General features: G+C 40.5%; 1 protein-coding gene across 4 annotated transcripts in view; it reads left to right on the forward strand.

Annotated features, from left to right (window-relative positions):
- Window positions 1-15,148, forward strand: part of ZNF624 (zinc finger protein 624) — a 57,406-nt gene extending 42,258 nt beyond the window's left edge. For all 4 annotated transcript variants that reach the window (XM_036315940.1, XM_036315941.1, XM_036315938.1 and 1 more), the window contains 4 exons: window positions 4,405-4,531; window positions 5,413-5,508; window positions 10,702-13,452; window positions 14,317-15,148. In XM_036315940.1, coding sequence (XP_036171833.1) covers window positions 4,405-4,531; window positions 5,413-5,508; window positions 10,702-12,917 — 2,439 coding nt within the window. In that variant the 3' untranslated portion in view covers window positions 12,918-13,452; window positions 14,317-15,148. The remainder of the gene's footprint in view (window positions 1-4,404; window positions 4,532-5,412; window positions 5,509-10,701; window positions 13,453-14,316) is intronic.
- The last annotated feature ends 9,987 nt before the right edge of the window (window positions 15,149-25,135 follow it).

The following is a 25,135-nucleotide window of genomic DNA, read 5'->3' on the forward strand; positions in this document are numbered from 1 at the left end:
TTTATTGATGTTTTGTATTTTTCAGTGTACAAGTCTTACACATATTTTGTTAATTTATTCCTGGGGTTTTTTTGGTGGGGGTTGGGTGCTAGTTGCTACTTTAAATAAATTTTTTTCTTCATTTCTTTATTGAATATTCATTGCTAGTGTGTAGAAATAATTAACTTAAGTATATTGATCTTGTATCCTGAACCTTGCTGAACTAGTTTTAGTTCTTACAGGTTTTTGTGTATGTGTATGTGTGGGGATTCTTCAGGGTTTTCCATATGCAAGAAAATGTCATCTGTAAATAGAGATGATGTCATTTGCAAATAGAAATTTGTTCCTCTCCAATCTGGATACCTTTTATTTATTTTTATTGTCTAATTTCCCTTGCTAAAACTTACAATACAATGTTGAAGTGAGGAAAGAGGACATCTTTGTTTTTGTGGTCTCAGGAGTAATGTATATGGCTGTTCACCATAAAGTATGATGATAAACTTGGGTTTTTATAGATGGTCTAAATCAGGGGTGGGCAAACTTTTTGACTCGAGGGCCACAATGGGTTCTTAAACTGGACCGGAGGGCCGGAACAAAAGCATGGATGGAGTGTTTGTGTGAACTAATATAAATTCAAAGTAAACATCATTACATAAAAGGGTACGGTCTTTTTTTTTTTTAGTTTTATTCATTTCAAATGGGCCGGATTTGGCCCGCAGGCTGTAGTTTGCCCACGGCTGAGTTAGAAACATCGTTGAGAGAGAAAAATAGATCAGCTGCCTCCTGCACACCCCCTACTGGGGATGTGCCGGCAACCAAGGTACATGCCCTTGACCGAAATCAAAACTGGAACCCTTCAGTCCTCAAGCCGATGCTCTATCCACTGAGCCAAACCGGTTAGGGCAAGTTTGATGAATCTTGATGAACCTATTGCCATCTTCAACAGCTATCAATTCGTGGAAAATCTTATTTTGCCTGTAACTCTAATTATTTTGAAGCACATATAAGATATTATATAATCTATAACAGATTATTTTTTAATGTTAGGTTATACAATTGACTCTTTAACAGTGCAGGGTTTAGGGGCATCAACATACGTGCTGTCAAAAATCTTCATATAACTTTTGACTCCCAAAAAATTTAACTACTAATAGTCTACTGTTGACCAGAAGTCTTACTGATAACACAATCAATTAACACATGTTATATGTTAGACATATTATATATTGTATTGTTACAATAAAGTAAGCTAGATAAAAGAAAATGTTAAGAAAATTATAAGGAAGAGAAAATAAAGTGCTGTATGTATTTATTGAAAAAATCCATGTATGAGTGAACCTGTGTCGTTCAAACCCCTGTTGTTCAAGAGTCAACAGCTAAAAAACTAACAGCCTTAATATTATCAAATATTGAGTTGATTATTATGTTATAATTAGTTAACTTTGTCTCTTAGTTCACTTTTAATCTAGAGATTTCCCCCTCCCTCTTTGTCCTCCCTTTGTTATCATTTATTGAAGAAACTGTCATTGTACTTTAGAGCTGCGTTGTTCAGTACTGTAGATACTACCTACATGTACATGTGGCTGTTGAGCACCTGAAATGTGACTGGTCTATTTACAGATATTTGTAAATTTAAAATACTCATGTTTCAATGACTTGGTATAAAAAATGAAATATCTCATTAATTTTACAGCAGTTACTTATGATCCTTTAATTTATTAAAGATTGCAAAATGGTGATCAAATTCTTTTCTTCCTCTTCATGTACTAGCTAGAGTACTTACATAAAGAGAAACCTCCCCAATCAACTATTTGACCACACTTGATTACTACTCAAAGTATATATATTTTGCATTGAAAAAGGACAAAAGGTTGATTCTTTCTTCTTAATTACCAGTTTCCAATCATCTCTCAAAAATCATCAATGAGTATTTTTATAATTTTATTATGAAATTATGAATTTAAACATATATTTTTGAAATCCACTACAGTTATTATCCTTATTAATACTCAGATTGTTCCATCATTAGCCAATGGGAGCCTCTTCAAATTGCCTCCTGTCCTAGACATGATCCTAGAAGCCTTTGATAGCTTCCTTGCTTTTTAGTATGACAGAAAGTTCCAGGCCTTGATTCCTTTTAGTGGGAAGCAATATTACAAACCACAGTCTGGCTTGCATAATGCTATCTTATTGGTTATTGTTTCTAGGACTTTTCAGTGGTCAAAGCTAGGAAATACGTTTTTTTCCTTAAAAATAAAATCTCATAAATTTAGACTATATTTCCAATTCAGTTTTGGATCTATAGAGTTTTTATATAATTTCATCAATATTACATTTACATATTACTTTTCCCATGCCAAATGTATTAGTTCTCAATGACATCAGTATACTAATTTGCTTTCTCTAACACTATACAAACAACAGTTATAAAATAGCATTTCTGGCCGTAACCGGTTTGGCTCAGTGGATAGAGCATCAGCCTGCGGACTGAGGGGTCCCGGGTTCGATTCTGGTCAATGGCATGTTCCTTGGTTGCGGGCACATCCCCAATTGGGGATGTGCAGGAGGCAGCTGATCGATGTTTCTCTCTCATTGATGTTTCTAACACTCTATCCCTCTCCCTTCCTCTCTATAAAAAAATCAATAAAATAGCCCTGACCTGTTTGGGTCAGCAGATAGAGCGTCGGCCTGTGGACTCAGGAGTCCCGGGTTCGATTCCGGTCAAGGGCATGTACCTTGGTAGCGGGCACATTCCCAGTGGGGAGTGTGCAGGAGGCAGGTGATCGATGTTCCTCTCTTATCGATGTTTCTAACTCTCTATCCCTCTCCCTTCCTCTCTGTAAAAAATCAATAAAATATATTTTTAAAAAATCGATAAAATATATTTTTAAAAAATAGCATTTCTGTCACTACCACCACCAATATGATTACTTACGGAAGCATGTTTTTTGTTATTTGTAGTTCTTTTTCTCCTTTGGAGTGTACCTCAGAAGGGAAATCCAGAAAAATTACTGTGTTTTAAAGCCACTCAAAATAGTGTCTTTCTGATAAATGTGTATTCTAACAACTAGTTTCATTTCACTTTTAATTTTTATGGATTGCTTTTGTTGTTGGAAACATCTAAAAATAATATATCTATTTTTCAAAAAAAAAAACAGTGTGGCAAATGTTTAAATAGTACATCCATATTGCTTGGATTTTAAGACTATTTGGACAATGTGATAGGGAGAATTACAAATATATTTGGGGATCATATGCTGAGGGAATTAGCAAGATATAACTTTAATTTTTTCTGCTATGATTTTATCATGTGGCATAGAAAATCACCTGGAAAATTACTTGTCTTATACAATAGTAGTTTTTTCAAGTGGTTTAGATGCCACAGCAGAAATGTACCATATTCCCACACTATTATAAATTTTGTTTACTTTTAGAGCAAATAGGTTTATTTTAAGTATTTCTTTTATAATACTACTAGAGGCCTAGTGCATGGATTTGTGCCCTGGTTGGGTCCCTCGGCCTGGCCTGCGGGGATTGGGCTGAAACCAGCAGTCTGACATCCCCCAAGAGGTCCTGAAGTGCGAGAGGGCGCTCTGCAAAGTTGCTGTCACTTGGCAGCTCCTGTGTTGAGCATCTGCCCCCTGGTGATCAGTGCACATCATAGGTACTGGCTGGTCGGCTGGTCGCTTAGGCTTTTATATATATATTCAGATGGTTCAAAAGTCAGATCTATAAAACAAGAAATATTCAGTGGAGTCTGCCTTTTATTCCAGTTTCCTGCTCTCTATTGTCTCCTTCCAGTAGGTAAGATTAAAATTTTTTATGGTTGGTTCTTCTATTTTTTATACAGTTGCATATATATTTCATATCCTGACCAAAGAAGTTCCACAAAATTCTGTGGATTTTTTTTTTTTATTTTTCAAAGAGAGATCTTATAATCTTTTTCTGTCATCTGAATGACAAAATGTATCTTTTGATAAGCCATATTTTATAGATTGAAACTGAAAAAGAGTTGATATTATACATAAGCCAGGCTTTTTAAGAAGAAAGGATGCTTTGGGTGGAAACTAGTAGCTGTTATCAAATATCTTAAAGACTTCTTAGGGAAGGAGGAAAGCATGCTGTGTGAATCCAGATAATATAGTAGGACCAATTTTTTTTGAAGTTATAGAAATCCAGATTGAATTAGTCTGAAAAAAAAAATCCTGCTAGTAGATAAAACTAAAAATAGAATGGGTTTCCTCTTGTGACTTTAAGTTCTTGTCATTGGGGAGATTCATACATCCTTTAAAGGTTGAACTGATTAACTTCCATAATCATTTGGTGATTCTGATTTCTGAAATTTTTCCTCACTTCTGTATGAATTATTCTACCTAACAGGTCTTACTGTATAGTCCCTGGGTGATCACAATGTATTTACTTTAGGAATCAGTGACATTTAAAGATGTGGCAATAGACTTCACATTGGAAGAGTGGAGGTTGATGGACCCTACACAAAGGGGCCTGCACAGGGATGTGATGCTAGAGAATTATAGGAATCTTGTCTCCCTGGGTAAGTATATGCATCTGCCCATTTGACCAGGTTTGCTGAATTTTGGCATTAAAATCTCATCATCTTAGGAGCATATTGTTGGGAGTTAGCTATTCCTCACTCTTAACTAAATGGCCTACCCATTGCAGAGTAAGAAATACATATTTCATTGGAATCTTGGAGATTGTTGACAATTCCTGATTTAGAACTAAAATTTTTTCTAGTCACTCTTTTAAGTATCTGTTTGTTCCTTTTCTTTCTAAACAGATTATTCTCATGATCTGTTATCCCAACAAACTTGGGGTCATAGTGTTGAACTTTGAAATACCTTTGTAATTCTCTGACACCCATTATATAGTACAGTGATGGCGAACCTATGACACGCGTGCCAGAGGTGACACACGAACTCATTTTTTTTTGGTTGATTTTTCTTTGTTAAATGGCATTTAAATATATAAAATAAATATCAAAAATATAAATCTTTGTTTTACTATGGTTGCAAAGATCAAAAAATTTCTATATGTGACATGGCACCAGAGTTAAGTTAGGGTTTTTCAAAATGCTGACACGCCGAGCTCAAAAGGTTCGCCATCACTGATATAGTAGAATGTTCTACTGGTGGGAATGACCCACATCAGTCCTAGCCATATGCCAAGCACTAGCCACTTGAGCACTTGAAATGTGACTAGTCCAATTGAAGAACTAAATTTTAAATTTTATGTAATTATAACTAATTCAAATTTAAATAGCTACATGAAACTATTGGCAATTGTTACTGGACAGCACATCTCTAGAACTTTCTACAATAGCCACTCTGCACAGGAGATTAAGAGCTGAGACTGAATTTGGCGATAGTTCTTCTCATAGGCACAATCAAATCCTATTCCTTTTTTTCTGAACAGGGCTTACAGTTTCCAAACCCGATATGATATCTCGTTTGGAGGATAAAAAAGGACCATGGGTGGTAATGAGAGAAATTTCAAGAGCCCCCTATCCAGGTGAGTTCATAAGAACCAGGAAGATGAGATTTATTCCATGGATGAGTCAGAATATCTGAAATATTTTGGAGAGTATCTTTTCTCAAAGCTATCTCAGAGGAAAAGATTCTTTCTCTTCCTCTGTCCCTATACCTTTCTCCCTCTCTTTCTCCCCCCTCCCTTCATTTCCTTCTCTTTTCCCCCTCTTCCCTCTCTTAGTCCTCTACTTTTGGTTCCTGTCCCATCCTACTTTGCTTTCTTGGATTAATGATTTTTTAATGAAATTTTTATTGTTGAAAGTATTACATATGTCCCCTTTCCCCTCCCCCCTCCCATTGACCCCTTCTAGCCCACCCTCTGCCCCAGGCTTTCACCACCCTATTGTCTGGGTCTATGGGTTATGCATATATGCATACAAGTTCTTTGGTTGATCTTTTCCCACCCAGCCACCCACCCCTACCTTCCCTCTGAGATACCATAGTCTGTTCCATGCTTCTGTGTCTCTGGATCTATTTTGTTCATTAGATGCCACATATGAGTGAGATCATGTGATACTTGTCTTTCTCTGACTGACTTATTTCACTTAGCATAATACTCTCCAGGTCCCTCCATGCTTTCTCAAAGGGTAAGAGATCCTTCTTTTTTACTGCTGCATAGTATTCTATAGTGTAAATGTACCACATCTTTTTTTATCCACTCATCTGCTAATGGGCAGTTGCACTATTTCCAGATCTTAGCTATTGTAAATTGTGCTGCTATGAACATAGGGATGCATACAACATTCTTGGATTCATGATTTTTAATTACTGTTCTTTTATTTATTCTTCATTCAAACATACATAAAATATTCCTTTCAGTTCTATTGTCTCCAATTAAATTTATATTTTTTTCTTTGTTTAATCATTATCTGATATGGTTTTCATTTATTAATTTTTCTGAAAATGCTTTCTTGGAGAATCAACACTGATTTATTTTAAGCTAAACATACTTGGTCATTATTTGACTTTCTTCATCTATAAGCCTGTTGAAACTTTAGGGGTTCTTAATTGAGAATACAAACAAGCTTGGATATTGTGGACAATCTCTCAGATTTGGATTTTCAACTAATTAAGAATACAAACAAAAAATCAGTTGGGAGTCAAAATAAAGTATTTATATAATCAGTGTTTATTAAACATTTGTATACTGTGAACTGGGTTAGTGTTTCGTGAAAAGACTGTGTATGCAAATCAGCCCCCAAATTCCAAAGGATTTGAGAGGCCAAAGAACAAAGCAGACAAGTCTAGCTTGTCAGTTTAAAGAGTTTTAATAGAGAGCTTACAGAAACACAGTCCTAGGCCCCATTCACCCCCAGACCACCTGTTCTACACCTTCCGAAGAAATGGACCTAGTACTCCAAAAGGAATGCAAGGTGATATAGGAGAACAAAAGGACCAGATAATGGGGGCTCTGGCCCCAGGGCAAGATAACATTGAGGGTACCTTTCCTAGGAGGAAGGACTAATGGTGGAGGAAGGAATAATGGTAATTCACAATTAACCTGGAGTCTCTGTACACATTCATAGTGTTCCCAAGGGGAAAGAGAATGGGGTTAAGGGTTCAGAAGGATCAGTTTTTAAATGGAGTCAGCTATATATGCACAGTTAGGTACTGGTCTACCGCAGTAAGATGGACCAGGTCCCTGCCCTCATGAAGATTACTTTTTGAGAAATAGATAATAAACATGTAAATGAACAAAAACAAGCTAAATAGTGATAGTAATAACATTTAGCTGTGAGATAAACTGGGGGGTATGAAAGAGTAACTAGGATAGGGAATGAGGCTGCCACCTTATAGTGTGGTCAAGGAAGGCTTCTGAGGAGGTGACATTTAAGCGGAAACTTGAAGGACCAGAAGAAGCCAGACGGAAAGAGGAAAAGAGGAACATTCCAGGCAAATAACCTGATAGAGAAAATAATGTAATGCATTCTAGAAACCAAAGGAAGCTGCTGTGATGAAGCATAAATGAGCTGGAGACTGGTGTAGAATAAGATTAGAGACACAGGAGACTGCCTATTCAAGGGTTTGTAGATGATGGTAAGGAGTATGGTTTTTAATCAAAGTGAGTGTGAAGGCATTGAAAGATTTTAATCAAGGATAACCCTGTTTATGGAAATCGAATTTAAGGGCATAAAGTAATCAGTTAAAAGATTGTTAAAAATACTCTAGGCAAGAGACCATAGTAAATTTGATTAAGGACGATAGTAGTGGAGATGATAAGTGGGTTCTATTTCATTTGAGCATTTTATTATGATGCCATCCATACTCGCATATGTGTTCTTATGTTGTTTTATATATTAAACTAGAGGCCCGGTGCACAAAAATTTGTGCCCTCAGGGGGGGTCCCTCAGCCCTGCCTGTGCCCTCTCGCAGTCTGGGATCCCTTGGGGGATGACCACCTGCTGGCTTAGGCCCAACCCCCGGGGGATTGGGCCTAAGCTGGCAGTCAGACATCCCTCTGGCAGCCTGAGAGCCCTCGGGATATGTCCACTTCCCAATGGGGAGCAGGCCTAAGCTGCAGTCGGACATCCTTAGCGCTGCTGAGGAGGGAGGAGAGGCTCCCACCACCACCGCTGTACTAGCAGCCGTCAGCCTGGCTTGTGGCTGAGCAGAGCTCCCCCTGTGAGAGCCCACTGACCACCAGGGGGCAGCTCCTACATTAAGCGTCCCCCCTGGTGGTCAGTGTGTGTCATAGTGACCAGTCATTCCCAGTCATTCTGCTGTTTGGATCAATTTGCATGTTACCCTTTTATTATATAGGATAGAGGCCTGGTGCATGGGCGGGGGCCGGCTGGTTTGCCCTGAAGGGTGTCCCGGATCAGAGTGAGGGTCTCGCTGGGGTGCCTGGCCAGCCTGGGTGAGGGGCCTAGGGCCGTTTTCAGGCTGGCCACACCCCCTTCAGGGTGGGGGTCCCTGCTGGTGTGCCTGACCAGCCTGGGTGAGGGGCTGATGGCTGTTTGCAGGTTGACCACAGCCCCTTCAGGGTGGGGGTCCCCACTGGGGTGCCTGGTCAGCCTGGGTGAGGGGCTGATGGCTGTTTGCAGGCTGGCCACAGCCCCTTCAGTGTGGGGGTCCCCACTGGGGTGCCTGGCCAGCCTGGGTGAGGGGCTGAGGGCCATTTTCAGGCTGGTCACACCCCCTTCAGGGTGGGGGGGTCCTGCTGGGGTGCCTGCCCAGTCTGGTTGAGGGGCTGATGGCTGTTTTCAGGCTGGCCAAGCCCCCCAGCGAGGACCCTCACCCCATGAGGGTTTGGCCATCCTGGGTGAGGGGCTGATGGCTCTTTGCAGGCTGTCCACAGCCCCCAGCCACCCAAGCTCCCAGTGGAGGCTGGCTGGAAGCAGATATCTGGGACTTATTTATCTTCTATAATTGAAACTTTGTTGCCTTGAGTGGAGGCCACAGCCAGCCAGGGCAGGCAGAAAGCTTGGCTTCCTCCATCGCCGGGGCAACCAAGCCTCCTGCTTGCTCCAGCTCTGTGGCTGCTGGCTGCCATCTTGGTTGGTTTAATTTGCATATAGCCTCTCTGATTGGCTGGTGGGCATGGCTGGGGGCGTAGCAGAGGTGCAGTCAATTTGCATGTTTCTCTTTTATTAGATTAGATCAGTGATGGCGAACCTATGACACGCGAACTCATTTTTTTGGTTGATTTTTCTTTGTTAAATGGCATTTAAATATATTAAATAAATATAAAAAATATAAGTCTTTGTTTTACTATGGTTGCAAATATCAAAAAATTTCTATATGTGACATGGCACCAGAGTTAAGTTAGGGTTTTTCAAAATGCTGACACGCTGAGCTCGATAGGTTCACCATCACTGGATTAGATAGTATATATTTTTAAAAAGATTGAATGAAAAGTAGACATTGGAGATACCCCATGTGAGCTAAAGCTACTAAAGTGTCTAAAAAGGTAAAAGGGAATGAAAATCTAGAATGGAAAAGGAGGGAATTTAGAATGGAATAGACAGAGAGGCCACCTCCCCTGTTGTATCACTAGGAAAGATGGAGAAGACATAGGTCAACTGGTAGTGGGAAGATGGAGGCATTTTATTTTAATAGCACCTATATTCTCAATAAAATATAAAGCAAGACCATAAATTTATTGTGACAATAAAGAGTTGAGAGAGAGGGAAAGTTAAATATTTTATGGTACATAGAATTCACCAGGAAAGCCATGTTGACCTGAAGTTTTATTGTGCAAAGCCTTTAATTACAGCTTCTATTCCTTTTGTAATTTTAGAACTATTTCCTATTTCTTTTTGTTTCAACAAATTAGGCTTATTGATCTATCTAATCTAACATTTAAATTTTATGGCACACTGCCCTCTGCTGATTTTTTAAAAGTCTATGTAGATCTGAAGTGATCTCTCTTTTTATGTCTGAGATTAATTTTTTTGTCTGTCTTTTAATCAGTCTTGCAAGAGTTTATCAATCTTACTTGGCTTTTAAAGAATAATTTTTATCATTTCTATTGTGTGTTCAATTTGTTTCATTATGTCTCATTTCATTATTTTTACCTTCTTAGGGTTTAATTTACTGACTTTTTCTTATATCATTGATTTTCAGCCATTTTTAATATATTTAAGGTTACCAAGACTGTATCACACCTTTTTTTATATAGCACCTTCATAATTATTGAGTTCAAAGTATTTGATCATTTCTACTGTTATGTCTTTGGCCCTCAGGTTATTGTGCAATATTTTTCTTTTATTTTGAACTATATGGGATTTTCTAGTAAGCTTCTTACCTTAAATGCAATTGTGTCTCTCTCCGGTTGATGTTTCTCTCTCTCTCTCCCTCACCTCCCTCCCTTCAACTCTCTAGAAATCAATGGAAAGAATATCCTTGGGTGAGGATTTTTAAAAAGAGAAATTGAAGTTGACTCTAAAGGAAATGAAAGAGAAATATTTGAGAGACTTATTCTCAAATATTCTAGGACCATTACCATAAATAACTTTTTTGAATAGAGGAAAACTCCTTGAATTTACTAATTTGGCTCATTGCTCAACCAGTCTCCCTTAACTTTAGCTCCTTCTTCCTAGAAAACAAGGCCAATTTACAAGCAGTTAAAAACAACATATTCAGTGTCAGCCCATGTTTTCCTCTTATTCAGTTCAGTGAGAACTCCCTAATGTAGAAAATGGACTCATTTGATTTTTCTTTTTCCCCTCCCCAGAGTTGGAGACCAAACCAGCAACCAAATATGCTATACTAACAGAGGATATCTTTGAAGATTTGTCACAGGAAACCAGAGTAGAGAAACTTGCAGAGAATGGTCTATGGCACTCCAGAATGGGAGGATTGTGGAAATGGAATGACAGGATATTGAGACTGCAAAATAGTCAGGAGAGTCAGAGCCAAATAGTTACACAGAAAAAAATTCACACTGGCCAAAGAGGCATTAAATTTGGGTCTATATTTTGTCCAGAGCCAGGAGTTACCACAGAAGAGTTCCACAGCAAATGCCAAAATCATGAGGAAAATTTCACAGAGAATTTAGATTTGAATACAGATACCCATTTGGGGAAGAAAAATTGCAAGGATACGGAAGGCAGCAATACTATAAAGCCTGCTTCAGAACTTACTTTAAGGGGAAAAAATAATAACAAAGAAAAACCCTATAAATGCAGTACATGTGAAAAGGCCTTTTGTTATAGGTCATTACTCATTCAGCATCAAAGAACTCACACTAAAGAAAAACCTTATGAATGTAATGAATGTGGGAAAATGTTTAGTCAGCCTTCATATCTTAGTCAACATAAAAAAATTCACACTGGAGAAAAACCCTATAAGTGTAACGAATGTGGAAAGGCCTTTATTGCTTCTTCATCACTGATGGTACATCAGAGAATTCATACTAAGGAGAAACCTTATCAGTGTAATGTCTGTGGAAAATCTTTTAGCCAGTGTGCACGCCTTAATCAGCACCAGAGAATTCAAACTGCAGAGAAGTCCTATAAATGTAGTGAATGTGGGAAGGCTTTTAGTGATAAGTCAAAACTTGCACGACATCAAGAAACTCACAATGGAGAGAAACCCTTCAAATGTAATGATTGTGGGAAAGCCTTCAGGAATAAGTCATATCTTAGTGTACATCTGAAGACCCATACTGAAGAGAAACCATATAAATGCAATGAGTGTGGGAAATCCTTCAAGAATACCACAATTTTTAATGTTCATCAGAGAGTTCATACTGGAGAGAAGCCCTTTAGATGTAATGAATGTGGAAAAGCCTATAGAAGTAATTCAAGCCTTATTGTACATATAAGAACTCATACTGGGGAAAAACCCTATGAATGTAATGAATGTGGAAAAGCATTCAATCGTATAGCAAATTTCACAGAACATCAGAGAATTCACACGGGAGAAAAACCTTATAAATGTAATGAATGTGAGAAAGCATTCATTAATTATTCATGCCTTACAGTACACCACAGAATGCATACAGGAGAGAAACCTTATAAATGTAGTGAATGTGGAAAGGCCTTCATGCGTTCCTCATCTCTAATTATACATCAACGAATTCATACTGAAGAGAAACCTTATCTATGTAATGAATGTGGGGAATCGTTCAGAATAAAATCACACTTAACTGTACATCAGAGAATTCATACAGGAGAGAAACCGTATAAATGTACTGACTGTGAAAGGGCATTCACAAAAATGGTAAATCTTAAGGAGCATCAGAAAATTCATACTGGAGTGAAACCCTATAAATGCTGTGATTGTGGAAAATCCTTCAGGACTAAGTCATACCTTATTATACATCAAAGGACCCATACTGGAGAAAAACCATATAAATGTAATGAATGTGAGAAAGCTTTTACTAATACATCACAGCTTACTGTGCACCAAAGAAGGCATACTGGAGAAAAACCCTATAAATGTAATGAATGTGGGAAGGTTTTCACAAGTAACTCAGGATTTAATACCCATCAGAGAACACATACTGGAGAGAAACCTTTTAAATGTAATGACTGTGGGAAAGCATTTAGCCAGATGATACATGTCACAGAACATCAGAAAATCCATAGTGGAGAGAAACCCTATAAATGTGATGTGTGTGGAAAAGCCTTCAGGAGGGGTTCATACCTTATAGTGCATTGGCGAACACATACTGGAGAAAAGCCCTATACATGTAAAGAATGTGGAAAAGGTTGTATTACTCTCTCACAGCTAACTCTGCATCAGCGAATTCATACTGGGGAGAAGCCCTATAAATGTGAAGAATGTGGAAAAGCCTTCAGAACAAACTCAGACTTTACTGTACACCTAAGGATGCATACTGGAGAAAAACCCTATAAATGTAATGAATGTGGAAAAACCTTTAGGAGTAGCTCCAGCCTTACTGTACATCAAAGAGTACATCAGAGAAAAACTCAGTTAATATAAAGAATAATAAGTCATCCAGTTGTCTATAAGAAAAATCATAATCTGTATATATAATGAAAGTGGGAAGACTTTCAGGAATCAATTTACCAGAAGATACACACAGAAAAAAATAGTCTATAAACATATGAATGAGGAAAAACATTTAATCATATTAAATCTTATAAGGAAATTCACAATGGAGTGCAATAATGGACAAATGAAAGCCTTTATCCAGGTTTGATACTTTATTCATGTAACAGGTTATCTCTAATGAATTGCCTATATACTTTTGCCTTTTTTTTTCTATTGGTTTGTTTAATAAATCTGGAAGTGCTCTTTTATATATTTTAGATATTCATCTTTTGTAATCTGTGTTGCAGATGTTAATCTGTATATATAATGAAAGTGGGAAGACTTTCAGGAATCAATTTACCAGAAGATACAGAAAAAAATAGTCTATAAACATATGAATGAGGAAAAACATTTAATCATATTAAATATTATAAGGAAATTCACAATGGAGTGCAATAATGGACAAATGAAAGCCTTTATCCAGGTTTGATGCTTTATTCATGTAACAGGTTATCTTTAATGAATTGCCTATATACTTTTGCCTTTTTTTTCTATTGGTTTAATAAATCTGGAAGTGCTCTTTTATATATTTTAGATATTCATCTTTTGTCATCTGTGTTGCAGATGTTTTTCTTAATCTAGCATTTGTCTTTATATTTTTATATAATAGAAGTCACCATATTTTTATTTTTATAGTTAGATATATTTTTTTTCATTTTTCCTTTTTTTCTTGATATACTATTTTAGTTAAATGGTCTCCTTAATTCTTAGGTTATACATAGTCTCCTAAATTTGTTTCTAAGATTCTGATAATTTTATTTTTACATTGAAGTCTTTAACCCTTCTGGACTGGAGGGCTACTGATAGAAGATCAACTCCAAATGTCCATTAACCTATGAAAATATTATGAACCTAAATAGTACTCAGGGAAATACAACATTCTCTGAGATACTACTTTCACTTCATGGAGTTGGCAAAATTAAAAGATCTTTTGTGAGTGGGGTTTGGGAAACCATGTACTCTTACCAAAAGGTTAAAAATAAAAAGCTTTGACCCAGAAGTCTGTCCCACAGAAATAACAGCATTAATGCATAAGAATACACATAAAGACAAAATGAATGGCTATTAATAGGAGAATGGTTGGATGAATTGTGATATATCCTGATGTGTGAAATAGCATAGCATAAGAGTAATTTTTTAAAATGAGTTATATCTACAATAATTGATTCCAAGGCATTTGCATAATTTTTGGTAAGTAACTGCTTTCTTACAGATATGTATATGTGTAATATTTCATTTTTGTTAAATAATTACACCCATTTCTGTATTCCTGTGTGTATGTGATTAGATGAACATGGAAACAGGTATGGAAGAATCTACACCAGACAGTTAACATTGGTTAACTTGAAGGGAGGCGGAGAAGAGGAGAAGTAGATTATGAGTAAGGAAAAAGACTGGGGAAAAAGAGAAATGAAAGTGCAACATGTATGGTACAAAATTCTATGTAAAATTATGTATTTGTGTGAACTTTTGAGATCCATGAATGAAGGGATGGTCTCCAAAACTTGATGGCTGTTTCAGAGTTGGTGGAGTATTAGGTGTTTTTTGTTTAACTTTTCTGCATTTTTCTATATTTTTTTGTTTTTCTTTCCAATGAGCATGTAATATTTATATAAACAGGAAAAACCTATTTTTCTTGTGAAGCTAATTCATCAGACACCTGATATCAGCTAGGAATCACCCTGGATGCTGGATGTACATTGGTGTGGGGAGGTCTGGTCATGGATCTAAGAATGTGGGAATTGGTTTTGATGTTGCCTAGATTCCAAAGTTACACAGCACTTCACTCCCCAACCCTCTGTGTTTCATTTGGAGGAGGTAATAGAAATTTTATATAGATGGAAAACATATTCAAGAATATCTAGACTTGTGTCTATGCTGTAGAGAAGAAGACCACAAGCCTCAGAAAGAAGTTCCACTTTTAACATGGTGCCAAAATAAAGGTCATAATAGTAATAAGTTCTGTGTATAGCCTCACAGAACATTGGAGTATAGAGAGAGGAAATAGACCAGGACTCCCAAGTCCACATTGAAGGCTAGGAATACTAAGAGAGTCCTGGGAAACCAGAAGCTGTGGACCTGATACCAAAAGGCTCTAACACAGCGGTTCTCAACCTGTGGGTCGTGACCCCTTTAGGGGTCGAACGACCCTTTCACAGGGGTCGCCTAAGACCATCGGAAAACAGATATATAATTACATACTGTTTTTGTGATTAATCACTATGCTTTCATTATGTTCAATTTGTAAGAATGAAATTGGGGGTCACCACAACAGGAGGAACTGTATTAAAGGGTTGTGGCATTAGGAAGGTTGAGAACCACTGCTCTAACAGATCATGGGCCTGATACCCAGAGAGAACAAGGCATGATGAGCTATGCTTCAGTGAAGACTGAAGGAAAGAAAGTCAGATGTCCCTCTTACAATGTGTACAATGGACAAGTACATCTATACTAATCTATACTAATAAAAGGGTAATATGCTAATTAGACCGGGTCAACCAGACATCTTCCGGTCATCTGGTCCTCCTTCTGGACAAAGCCACAGTGGCAGGGGCCAAGGCAGAGGCAGTGAGAGGCAATCAGGCCGGCAGGGGAAAGCGGTTGGGGCGATCAGGCCAGCAGGGGAGGGCAGTTAGGGATGATCAGGCCAGCAAGTAGAGGCAGTTAGGGGCGGTCAAGCAGGCATGCAGAGTGGTTAGGGGTGACAAGCCAGGCAGGCAGGTGAGTGGTTAGGAGCCAGTGGTCCCGGATTGCAAGAGGGATGTCTGACTGTTGGTTTAGGCCCAATCCCATAGTCGGACATCCCCCAAGGGGTCCAGGATTGGAGAGGGTGCAGGCCGGGCTGAGGGCCCCCCCCCCCCCATGCATGAATTTCATGTACTGGGCCTCTAGTATTTAATATTGGGAAGGGAATAGTGGATAAATTATATGAGCTATCTCCCATTATAAATAATTTGACATTGCAGTTAAAATGACCATTTCCAGTTAAATTTTAATAGTGAAATCTATTAACTATTACCAGGAGACTTAATTTCTTTGGATATAACATACTGCTCTCTGACAGGAAAGTCTGAGGATTAGATCTTGAAATACTACCCTTAAAACCTCTGCTGTCATTATAAAATAGTCATGGAATGTATAGTACAGACAGGAAATATGGTCTATATTAAATTGTAATAACTATGGGTGGTGTCAGTTGGATAACTAGACTTATTGATGGGACCACTCACAAGTTATATAAAAGTATAACCACTGTGCTGTATACATGAAACTAATATAATATTGAATGTCAATTGTAATTGAAAAGTTAAAAACCTAGATGCATACCAGGACCCTGCAGCCACTGGGGACAGAGACCTGTGACCACAGCTACAGACCTGCGGACACCAAAAGTTCAGAAATCCCCGTGGCAGATCCGTGAGTAACAGAGCCCATCCCCCCTTCCCGCAGGCTTGAGGGCAGCGCCAGAGTAACTAACTGATAGACCCACCCCTTGCCAGGGCCTCAGCGCTCCAGAAACTTTGGCCTGGAAGTGCTCCAGCACCTTGGAACTAATCCCGTGTAGGGCCGGGTTCAGGAGTCCTGGGCTGGGAGCAATTGCGCGAACCCCAGGAACTGATCCTACGTGCACTGCTGCCTTCTGAGCCCTGTGCTGGGAGCAAACGCGCGAACCCTAGGAACTGAGCCTACACGCACTGCGGGCTTCTGAGCCCTGGGCTGGGAGCAATTGTGCGAACACCGGGAATTTGTCCCGCATATCACAGGCCCAGGGACCCCGATTCTCTGGGCAGGAGGCAGCACCAAGCACCAGTGAATTGACTGTTTCTTATCACCTGCGCCTGAGATCCTGATTTCCTGTGCATTCATACTAAGAGCCAGTGACTCTAATTCCTGGTGCAAGGGCACACAGGGACCCTGATTCTCACAGCAAGGTCGCACGAAGCAACAGAGACTCTGATACTGGATTCTTGGGGAACTCTGACTCCTGGCGCACGCTAGGGGGCTCTGGTTTTCAACACGCTCCAGGGGGTTCTCTGTTTCAGTACGGTGCAGGCAGGGTCCCTGATCCTAAGGGCACGCACGAGGCCACATTGAGCGCTGACAACATTGACTCTGAGCGAGCCTGGTTCCCACCAACCCACAACAACCACATATCTTAGTGTCAGAGCTCTTCAGTGACACTAGGGTGGTGGGAGGCTCCCACTGCACACGGCCCAGGCCCACGCAACTCGACATTTGAACCATCAGGAGATAATCAGAATGAAGAGACGAAACAACACCCAGAGGAAAGACAATGAGGAGTCTCCAAGAAAGGAAATTAATGAAGTTGAAGCATGCAGCATGACAGAAAAAGAATTCAGAATAATGGTTGTACAATTCATTCACCGGATGGATGAGAAAATCAACAACCTATGCAAGAATCAGGAAGAAATGAAAAGTGATATAGCTACAATCAAAAACACCATGGAAAGTTTCAACAGCAGACTAGAAGAAGCAGAGGGCCGAATTAGTGAATTAGAAGATAAGGAAGAGAAACAAGCTCAATCTGAACAGCAACTGGAGAAAAAAATTAAAAAGCAGGAGGAGAGCCTAAGGGAGCTTTGGGACAACATGAAACGAAGTAACATACGCATAATAGGGCTGCAAGAAGGACAAGAAAAGCAGCAAGGATCAGAAAATCTATTTGAAGAAATAATGTCAGAAAACTTCCCAGATATGGGGGAAAAAAAAGTTACACAAGTACAGAGAGTCCCAGGCAAGATGAACCCCAAAAGACCCACACCAAGACACATCATAATAACGATGGCAAATGTACAAGACAAAGAGAGAATCTTAAAGGCTGCAAGAGAGAAACAGAGAGTTACCTACAAAGGATCCCCCATCAGATTATCAAATGATTTCTCAACAGAAACACATCAGACCAGAAAAGAATGGACAGAAATTTAAAAAGTGATGCAAAGCAAAGGACTGAATCCAAGAATACTCTATCCAGCAAGGCTATCATTCAAAATTGAAGGGGAAATAAGAAGCTTCACAGACAAAAAAAAAGGCTAAGGGAGTTTATCACCACCAAGCCAGCAATGCAAGAAATGCTAAAGGGACTGGTGTAAAAAGGAGAACTAAAAAGCCCAGAAAGAAAACAGCCACACAAAAAAAAATAGAAATGGCTACAAACAAGTACCTTTCAATAATAACTTTAAACGTAAATGGACTAAATGGTCCAATCAAAAGACATTGAGTGGCTGAATGGATAAAAAAAAACATGACCCATATATTTGCTGTCTACAAGAGATGCACCTTATTAGAAGGGACTCACACAGACTGAAAGTGAAGGGATGGAAAAATATCTTTCAGGCAAATGGAAATGAAAAAAAAGCTGAGGTAGCAATACTTCTATCAGATAAAATAGACCTCAAAGTGAAGACCATAACAAGAGATAAGGAAGGCCACTTCATAATACTAAAGGGATCAATACAACAAGAGGATATAACCCTGATAAACATATATGCACCCAATGCAGGAGCACCCACATACATAAGAAAACTCCTGGAAAATATCAGGGGAGAGATCGATAACAATACAATCATAGTAGGGGACTTTAATACACCACTGGCATCACTGGATAAATCTGCTAGACAAAAACTCAGCAAAGAAACAGCAATCCTAAATGACTCACTAGATCAGATGGACTTAATTGACATCTTCAGAACACTTCACCCCAAAGCCACAAAATATACGTTCTTCTCAAGTGCTCATGGGACATCTTCAAAAATAGACCACATATTGGGTCACAAACAAAGTCTCCCCAAATTCAAGAAGATTGAAATCATACCAAGCATCTTCTCAGATCACAAGGCCATAATATTAGAAATAAACTACAATAAAAACAACTCAAAATACTCAAACACTTGGAAGCTGAATAGCACGTTATTAAATATTGATTGGGTTACCAATGAGATCAAAGAAGAAATTAAAAACATCCTGGAAACTAATGACAATGAAAACACAACAATCCAAAACCTTTGGGACACAATGAAAGCATTCCTGAGAGGGAAGTTTATAGCTCTACAGGCCTATCTCAACAAACAAGAAAAAATGGTAGTAAATCATCTAAATCTACAGCTCAAAGAATTAGAAAGAGAGCAACAAGAAAAGCCCAGAGTGAGCAGAAGGAAGGAGATAATAAAGATTAGAGCAGAAATAAATGACATAGAGACCAAAAAAACAATACAGAAAATCAATGAAACCAAGAGCTGGTTCTTTGAAAGGATAAACAAGATTGACAAACCTCTAGCCAGGCTCACCAAGAAGCAAAGAGAAAGGACTCAAATCAACAAAATCAGAAATGATAGAGATGAAATAACAACAGATCCCACAGAAATACAAATGATTGTTAAAAAATACTATGGACAACTCTACTCCAACAAACTAGACAACCTGGAGGAAATGGACAAATTCCTAGAAAAATACAACATTCCAAAACTTAATCAGGAAGAATCTAAAAATCTCAATAGGCCAATAACTATGGAAGAAATTGAAGCAGTCATCAAAAAGCTTCCAGCAAACAAAAGCCCAGGACCAGACAGCTTCACAGGGGAGTTTTACCAAACATTCAAGGAAGAACTAAAACCTATCCTCCTCAGACTACTACAAAAAATCCAAGAGGAAGGAACACTTCCAAGCTCATTCTATGAAGCCAGCATCACCCTAATACCAAAACCAGGTAAAGACAACACAATGAAAGAATATTACAGGCCAATATCCCTCATGAACATAAATGCCAAAATGCTCAACAAAATCTTAGCAGATCGGATCCAGCAGTACATCAGAAAGATCATACACCACGACCAAGTAGGATTTATCCCAGGGATGCAAGGATGATGGTACAATATCTGCAAATCAATAAACGTGATACATCACATAAATTAAAAGAAAAAAAACACATAGTCATATCAATTTATGCAGAAAAAGCTTTCGACAAAATTCAACACCCATTTTTGATAAAAACTCTCAGCAAGGTGGGAATTGAAGGATCATACCTCAACATAATAAAAGCCATATATGACAGACCCACAGCCAACATCATACTCAATGGACAAAAACTAGCACCATTTACCCTAAGAACAGGAACAAGACAGGGATGCCCACTCTCACCACTCCTGTTCGACATAGTACTGGAAGTATTAGCCATTGCAATTAGACAAGAAGAAATAAAAGGCATCCAAATTGGAAAAGAAGAAGTAAAACTGTCCTTATTTGCAGATGACATGATATTATACTTAAAAAACCCTAAAAGACTCCATCAATAAACTATTAGACTTAATAAAAATTTGGCAAAGTAGCAGGATACAAAATTAACGCCAAGAAATCTATGGCATTTCTATACACCAATAGAGAATGTGCAGAAAGAGAGACTAAAAAAGCAATCCCATTTACCATCGCACCAAAAAAATTAAGGTACCTAGGAATAAACTTAACTAAAGAGGTAAAAGACCTCTACTCAGAAAACTACAGGATGTTGAAAAAAGAGATAGAGGAAGACATAAAGAGATGGAAGAACATACCATGTTCTTGGATTGGTAGAATCAACATCATTAAAATGTCCATACTGCCCAAAGCAATCTATAAATTCAACGCACTTCCCATTAAAATACCCATGGCATATTTCACAGACCTAGAACGTACTCTCCAAAAATTCATCTGGAATAAAAAACGACCCCGAATAGCTGCAGCGATCCTGAGAAAAAACAAAGTAGGTGGGATCTCAATACCAGATATCAAGCTGTATTACAAAGCCACTGTTCTCAAAACTGCCTGGTACTGGCACAAGAACAGACATATAGATCAATGGAATAAAATAGAGAGCCCAGAAATCAGCCCCAACCAGTATGCTCAATTAATATTTGACAAAGGAGGCAAGAACATACAATGGAGTCAAGATAGTCTCTTCAATAAATGGTGTTGGGAAAATTGGACAGATACATGCAAGAAAATGAAACTAGACCACCAACTTACACCATATACAAAAATAAACTCAAAATGGATAAAGGACTTAAATATACGACGGGAAACCATACAAATACTAGAAGAATCCAAAGGCAACAAAATCTCAGACATATGCCGAAGCAATTTCTTCACCGATACAACTCCTAGGGCAACGGAAACTAAAGAGAAAATAAACAAATGGGACTACAACAAAATAAAAAGCTTCTGCACAGCAAAAAAACCATCAACAAAACAACAAGAAAACCCACTGGGTGGGAAAACATATTTGCCAATGTCATATCTGATAAGGGCCTAATCTCCAAAATTTATAGGGAACTCATACAACTTAACAAAAGGAAGATAAACAATCCAATCAAAAAATGGGCAAAGGATCTAAATAGACACCTCTCAAAAGAGGACATTCAGAAAGCCAAGAGACATATGAAAACATGCTCAAAGTCACTAATCATCCCAGAGATGCAAATCAAAACAACAATGAGGTACCATCTCACACCTGTCAGACTGGCTATCATCAACAAATCAACAAACGACAAGTGCTGGAGAGGATGTGGAGAAAAAGGAACACTCATGCACTGCTGGTGGGAATGCAGACTGGTGCAGCCACTATGGAAGACAGTATGGAGTTTCCTCAAAAAACTACAAATGGAACTCCCATTTGACCCTGTGATCCCACTTCTAGGAATATATCCCAAGAAGCCAGAAACACCAGTCAGAAAGGATATATGCACCCCTATGTTCATAGGAGCACAATTCACCATAGCTAAGATCTGGAAACGGCCTAAGTGCCCATCAGTAGATGAATGGATTAGAAAACCGTGGTACATCTACACAATGGAATACTATGCTGCTGTAAAAAAGAAGGAACTCTTACCATTTGCAACAGCATGGATGGAACTGGAGAGCATTATGGTAAGTGAAATAAGCCAGTCAATGAAGGAAAAATACCACATGATCTCACTCATTTCTAGATAATAAAGACCATTATAAACTTATGAACAAAAATAGATACAGAGGCAGAGCTGCCTCGAACAGACTGTCAAACTATAGCAGGAAGGCTGGGGAGGGTGGGAGGGTAGGAGGGGGGTGGGTAAGAGATCAACCAAAGGACTTGTATGCATGCATATAAGCATAACCAATGGACATAAGACACTGGGGGGTAGGGGAGGCCAGGGGATTGTCAAGGGTGGGGGGGAAAAAAGGAGACATATGTAATATTCTGTAATACTTTAAGCAATAAAAAGAAAAAAAAAGTTAAAAACCTAATAAAGAGCCAGGGTCGTAATGACCCAAGGCTTGACCAGACCAGAAGTCAGTGCTGGCTGCCAGGGCCACCCAGCACTGACTGCCTAGGGGGCTGCAGATCAGGCCTGGAGAGAGGCCTGCAGAGAGAGAGAGGGGCAGCATCTGATCCGTAGCCTCTGTGACAGCCGTTGATCAGAACTTGCCTCTCTTCCTTTCCTAGCCTAGCCAACAGCCGCACCTCCATTTCTCTCCAGGCCTCCACTGGAGCTGCTGATCAGCCCCGCCTTTTTGATCAGGCCCCATTGATAGGCCCAGAGTCACTGACTGGCATAGAAACTGACCAATCAGAACCAAATCTGGGTCAACTGTGAGGAGTCAATGGCTGCCTAGGTGGCGGAGATTTTGACACTGATTGGCATAGAATGTGACCAGAACCAAATTGTCTGGCAGAAGAGGGCAGTTGGGGGCGAGATCACGACAGCAGGGGAGGGCAGTTAGGAGTGATCAGCCAGGCAGAAGCAGTTAGGGGTGATCAGGCCAGCAGGGAAGGGCATTTGGGGGCGAGATCAGATCAGCAAGGGAGGGCAGTTAGGGGTGATCAGGCAGGCAGAGGTTGTTAGGGCACAATCAGGCCAGTAGGTAAGGACAGTTGGGGGCAACCAGGCTGGCAGGAGAGGGCAGTTGGGGGCGAGATCAGGACAGCAGGGGAGGGTAGTTAGGGGTGATCAGGCAGGCAGGCAGAGGCAGTTAGGGGCGATCAGGCAGGCAGGCAGAGGCAGTTAGGGGCAATCAGGCAGGCAGAAAGGTTAGGGACGATCAGGCAGGCAGGCAGAAAGGTTAGGGAAGATCAGGCAGGCAGGCAGAGGGGTTAAGGGCATCAGGCAGGCAGGTGAGTGGTTAGGAGCCAGCGGTCCCAGATTGTGAGAGGGGTGTCTGACCGCTGGTTTAGGCCCGATCCCAATTGGGCCTAAACCGACGGACATCCCCCAAGGAGTTCCCGATTGGAGTGGGTATAGGCTGGGCTGAGGGAACCCCCCCCTCCATGCATGAATTTCGTGCACTGGGCCTCTAATCTATACTAATAAAAGAAACATGCAAATTGGTGTCACTCCGCTATGCCCACCAGCCAATCAGGATGAGTATGCAAATTAACCCAAAAAAAGATGGTGGTTAATTTGCATATGCAGGTGTGGAGTGAAGACTGAAGGCTCCACCCAAGCGAAGATTGAAGACGACTGAAGACTGAAGAGGCTTACCTTCTCTGCTGCAGCCAGAGCAGAGAAGCCTCCAGGCTTGGCTTCTCCACTGCAGTTGGAGCAAAGGCCTGGGTCCTGGGTGCCAGAGGAAAACCAGTGCCGGTAGCCAGGGGAAGGAAGGCCTATTGCACAAATCTCTTCGTGCAGCAGGCCTTTAGTATATATATGAAAGCCTAAGCCACCATTCAACCATTCGGTAGCTATGATGCACACTGACCACCAGGGGGAAGACGCTCAATGCACAGGCATGGAAACATGGAACAGACTCATGAATCTCAGAGGGAAGGGGGGAGGGGGAGAGTGGGAAGAGATTAACCAAAGATCTTATATGCATACTAGATGCCTGGTGCATGGGTTCGTGTACCAGTGGGGGTCCCTTGGCCTGGCCTGCAGGGATCTGGCTGAAACTGGCTCTCTGACATCCTCTGAGGGGTCCTGGATTGTGAGAGGGTGCAGGCCAGGCCGAAGGACCCCACTGGTGCACAAATCCATGCACTGAGCCTCTAGTCCTATCTAATAATAGACAAACATGGTAATTGACCGTACCTTTGCTATGTCTCCCATTGGCTAAGCAACACGATATGCAAATTAACCCAACCAAGATGGCGGCCAGCAGCTATGCAGCTGAAGCGAGCAGGAGGCTTGCTTGCTCCAGTGATGGAGGAAGCCAAGGTTCCCTGCCTGCCGCGGCCCAGCTCTGAGCTCCGAAAGGAACAAAGTTTCAATTATAGAAGCTAAACAAACCCTAGATACCTACTTTCAGCAGGCCGTGGCCACAGAACTGGAGCAACCAGGAGCCAGCTCTTAGCTCCAGTGATGGCAACAAAGTTTCAATTGTAGAAGCTAAACAAACCTCAGACACCTGCTTTCAGCAGGTCATGGCCTTGGAGCTAGAGTGAGCAGGAGCCGGCTCTCAGGTCCAGTGATGGCAACAAAGTGTCAATTATAAAAGGTAAATAAATCCCAGAATAAAAAAGAAAAAAAGAGGCTAGGAGCTTCAGTCACCAGCCAGCCTAAAAACAGCCCTCAGCCCCTCACCCAGACTGGCCAGGCACCCCAGTGGGGACCCCCACCCTGAAGGGGGTGTGACCAGCTGCAAAGAGCCATCAGCCCCCTCACCCAGGCTGGCCAGGCACCCAAGCGGGACCCCCACCCTGATCCGGGACACCCTTCAGGGCAAACCAGCCGGCCCCAGCCCATGCACCAGGCCTCTATCCTATATAATAAAAGGGTAATATGCAAACTGACCCTAACAGCAGAATGACTGGGAATGAGTGGTCACTATGACACACACTGACCACCAGGGGGCAGACGCTCAATGCAGGAGCTGCCCTCTGGTGGTCAGTGAGCTCCCACATGGGGGAGCTCTGCTCAGCCACAGGCCAGGCTGATGTCTGCCAGTACAGCGGTGATGGTGGGAGCCTCTCCTCCCTCCTCAGCAGCGCTAAGGATGTCCGACTGCAGTTTAGGTCTGCTCCCCGCTGGCAAGTGGACATCCCCCGAGGGCTCTCAGGCTGCCAGAGGGATGTCTGACTGCCAGCTTAGGCCCAATTCCCCGGGGAGCAGGCCTAAGCCAGTAGGTGGTCATCCCCTGAGGGGTCC

The sequence above is a fragment of the Myotis myotis genome, unplaced genomic scaffold, assembly GCF_014108235.1.
Source record: "Myotis myotis isolate mMyoMyo1 unplaced genomic scaffold, mMyoMyo1.p scaffold_m19_p_69, whole genome shotgun sequence".
In the NCBI taxonomy this organism is placed as follows: domain Eukaryota; kingdom Metazoa; phylum Chordata; class Mammalia; order Chiroptera; family Vespertilionidae; genus Myotis; species Myotis myotis.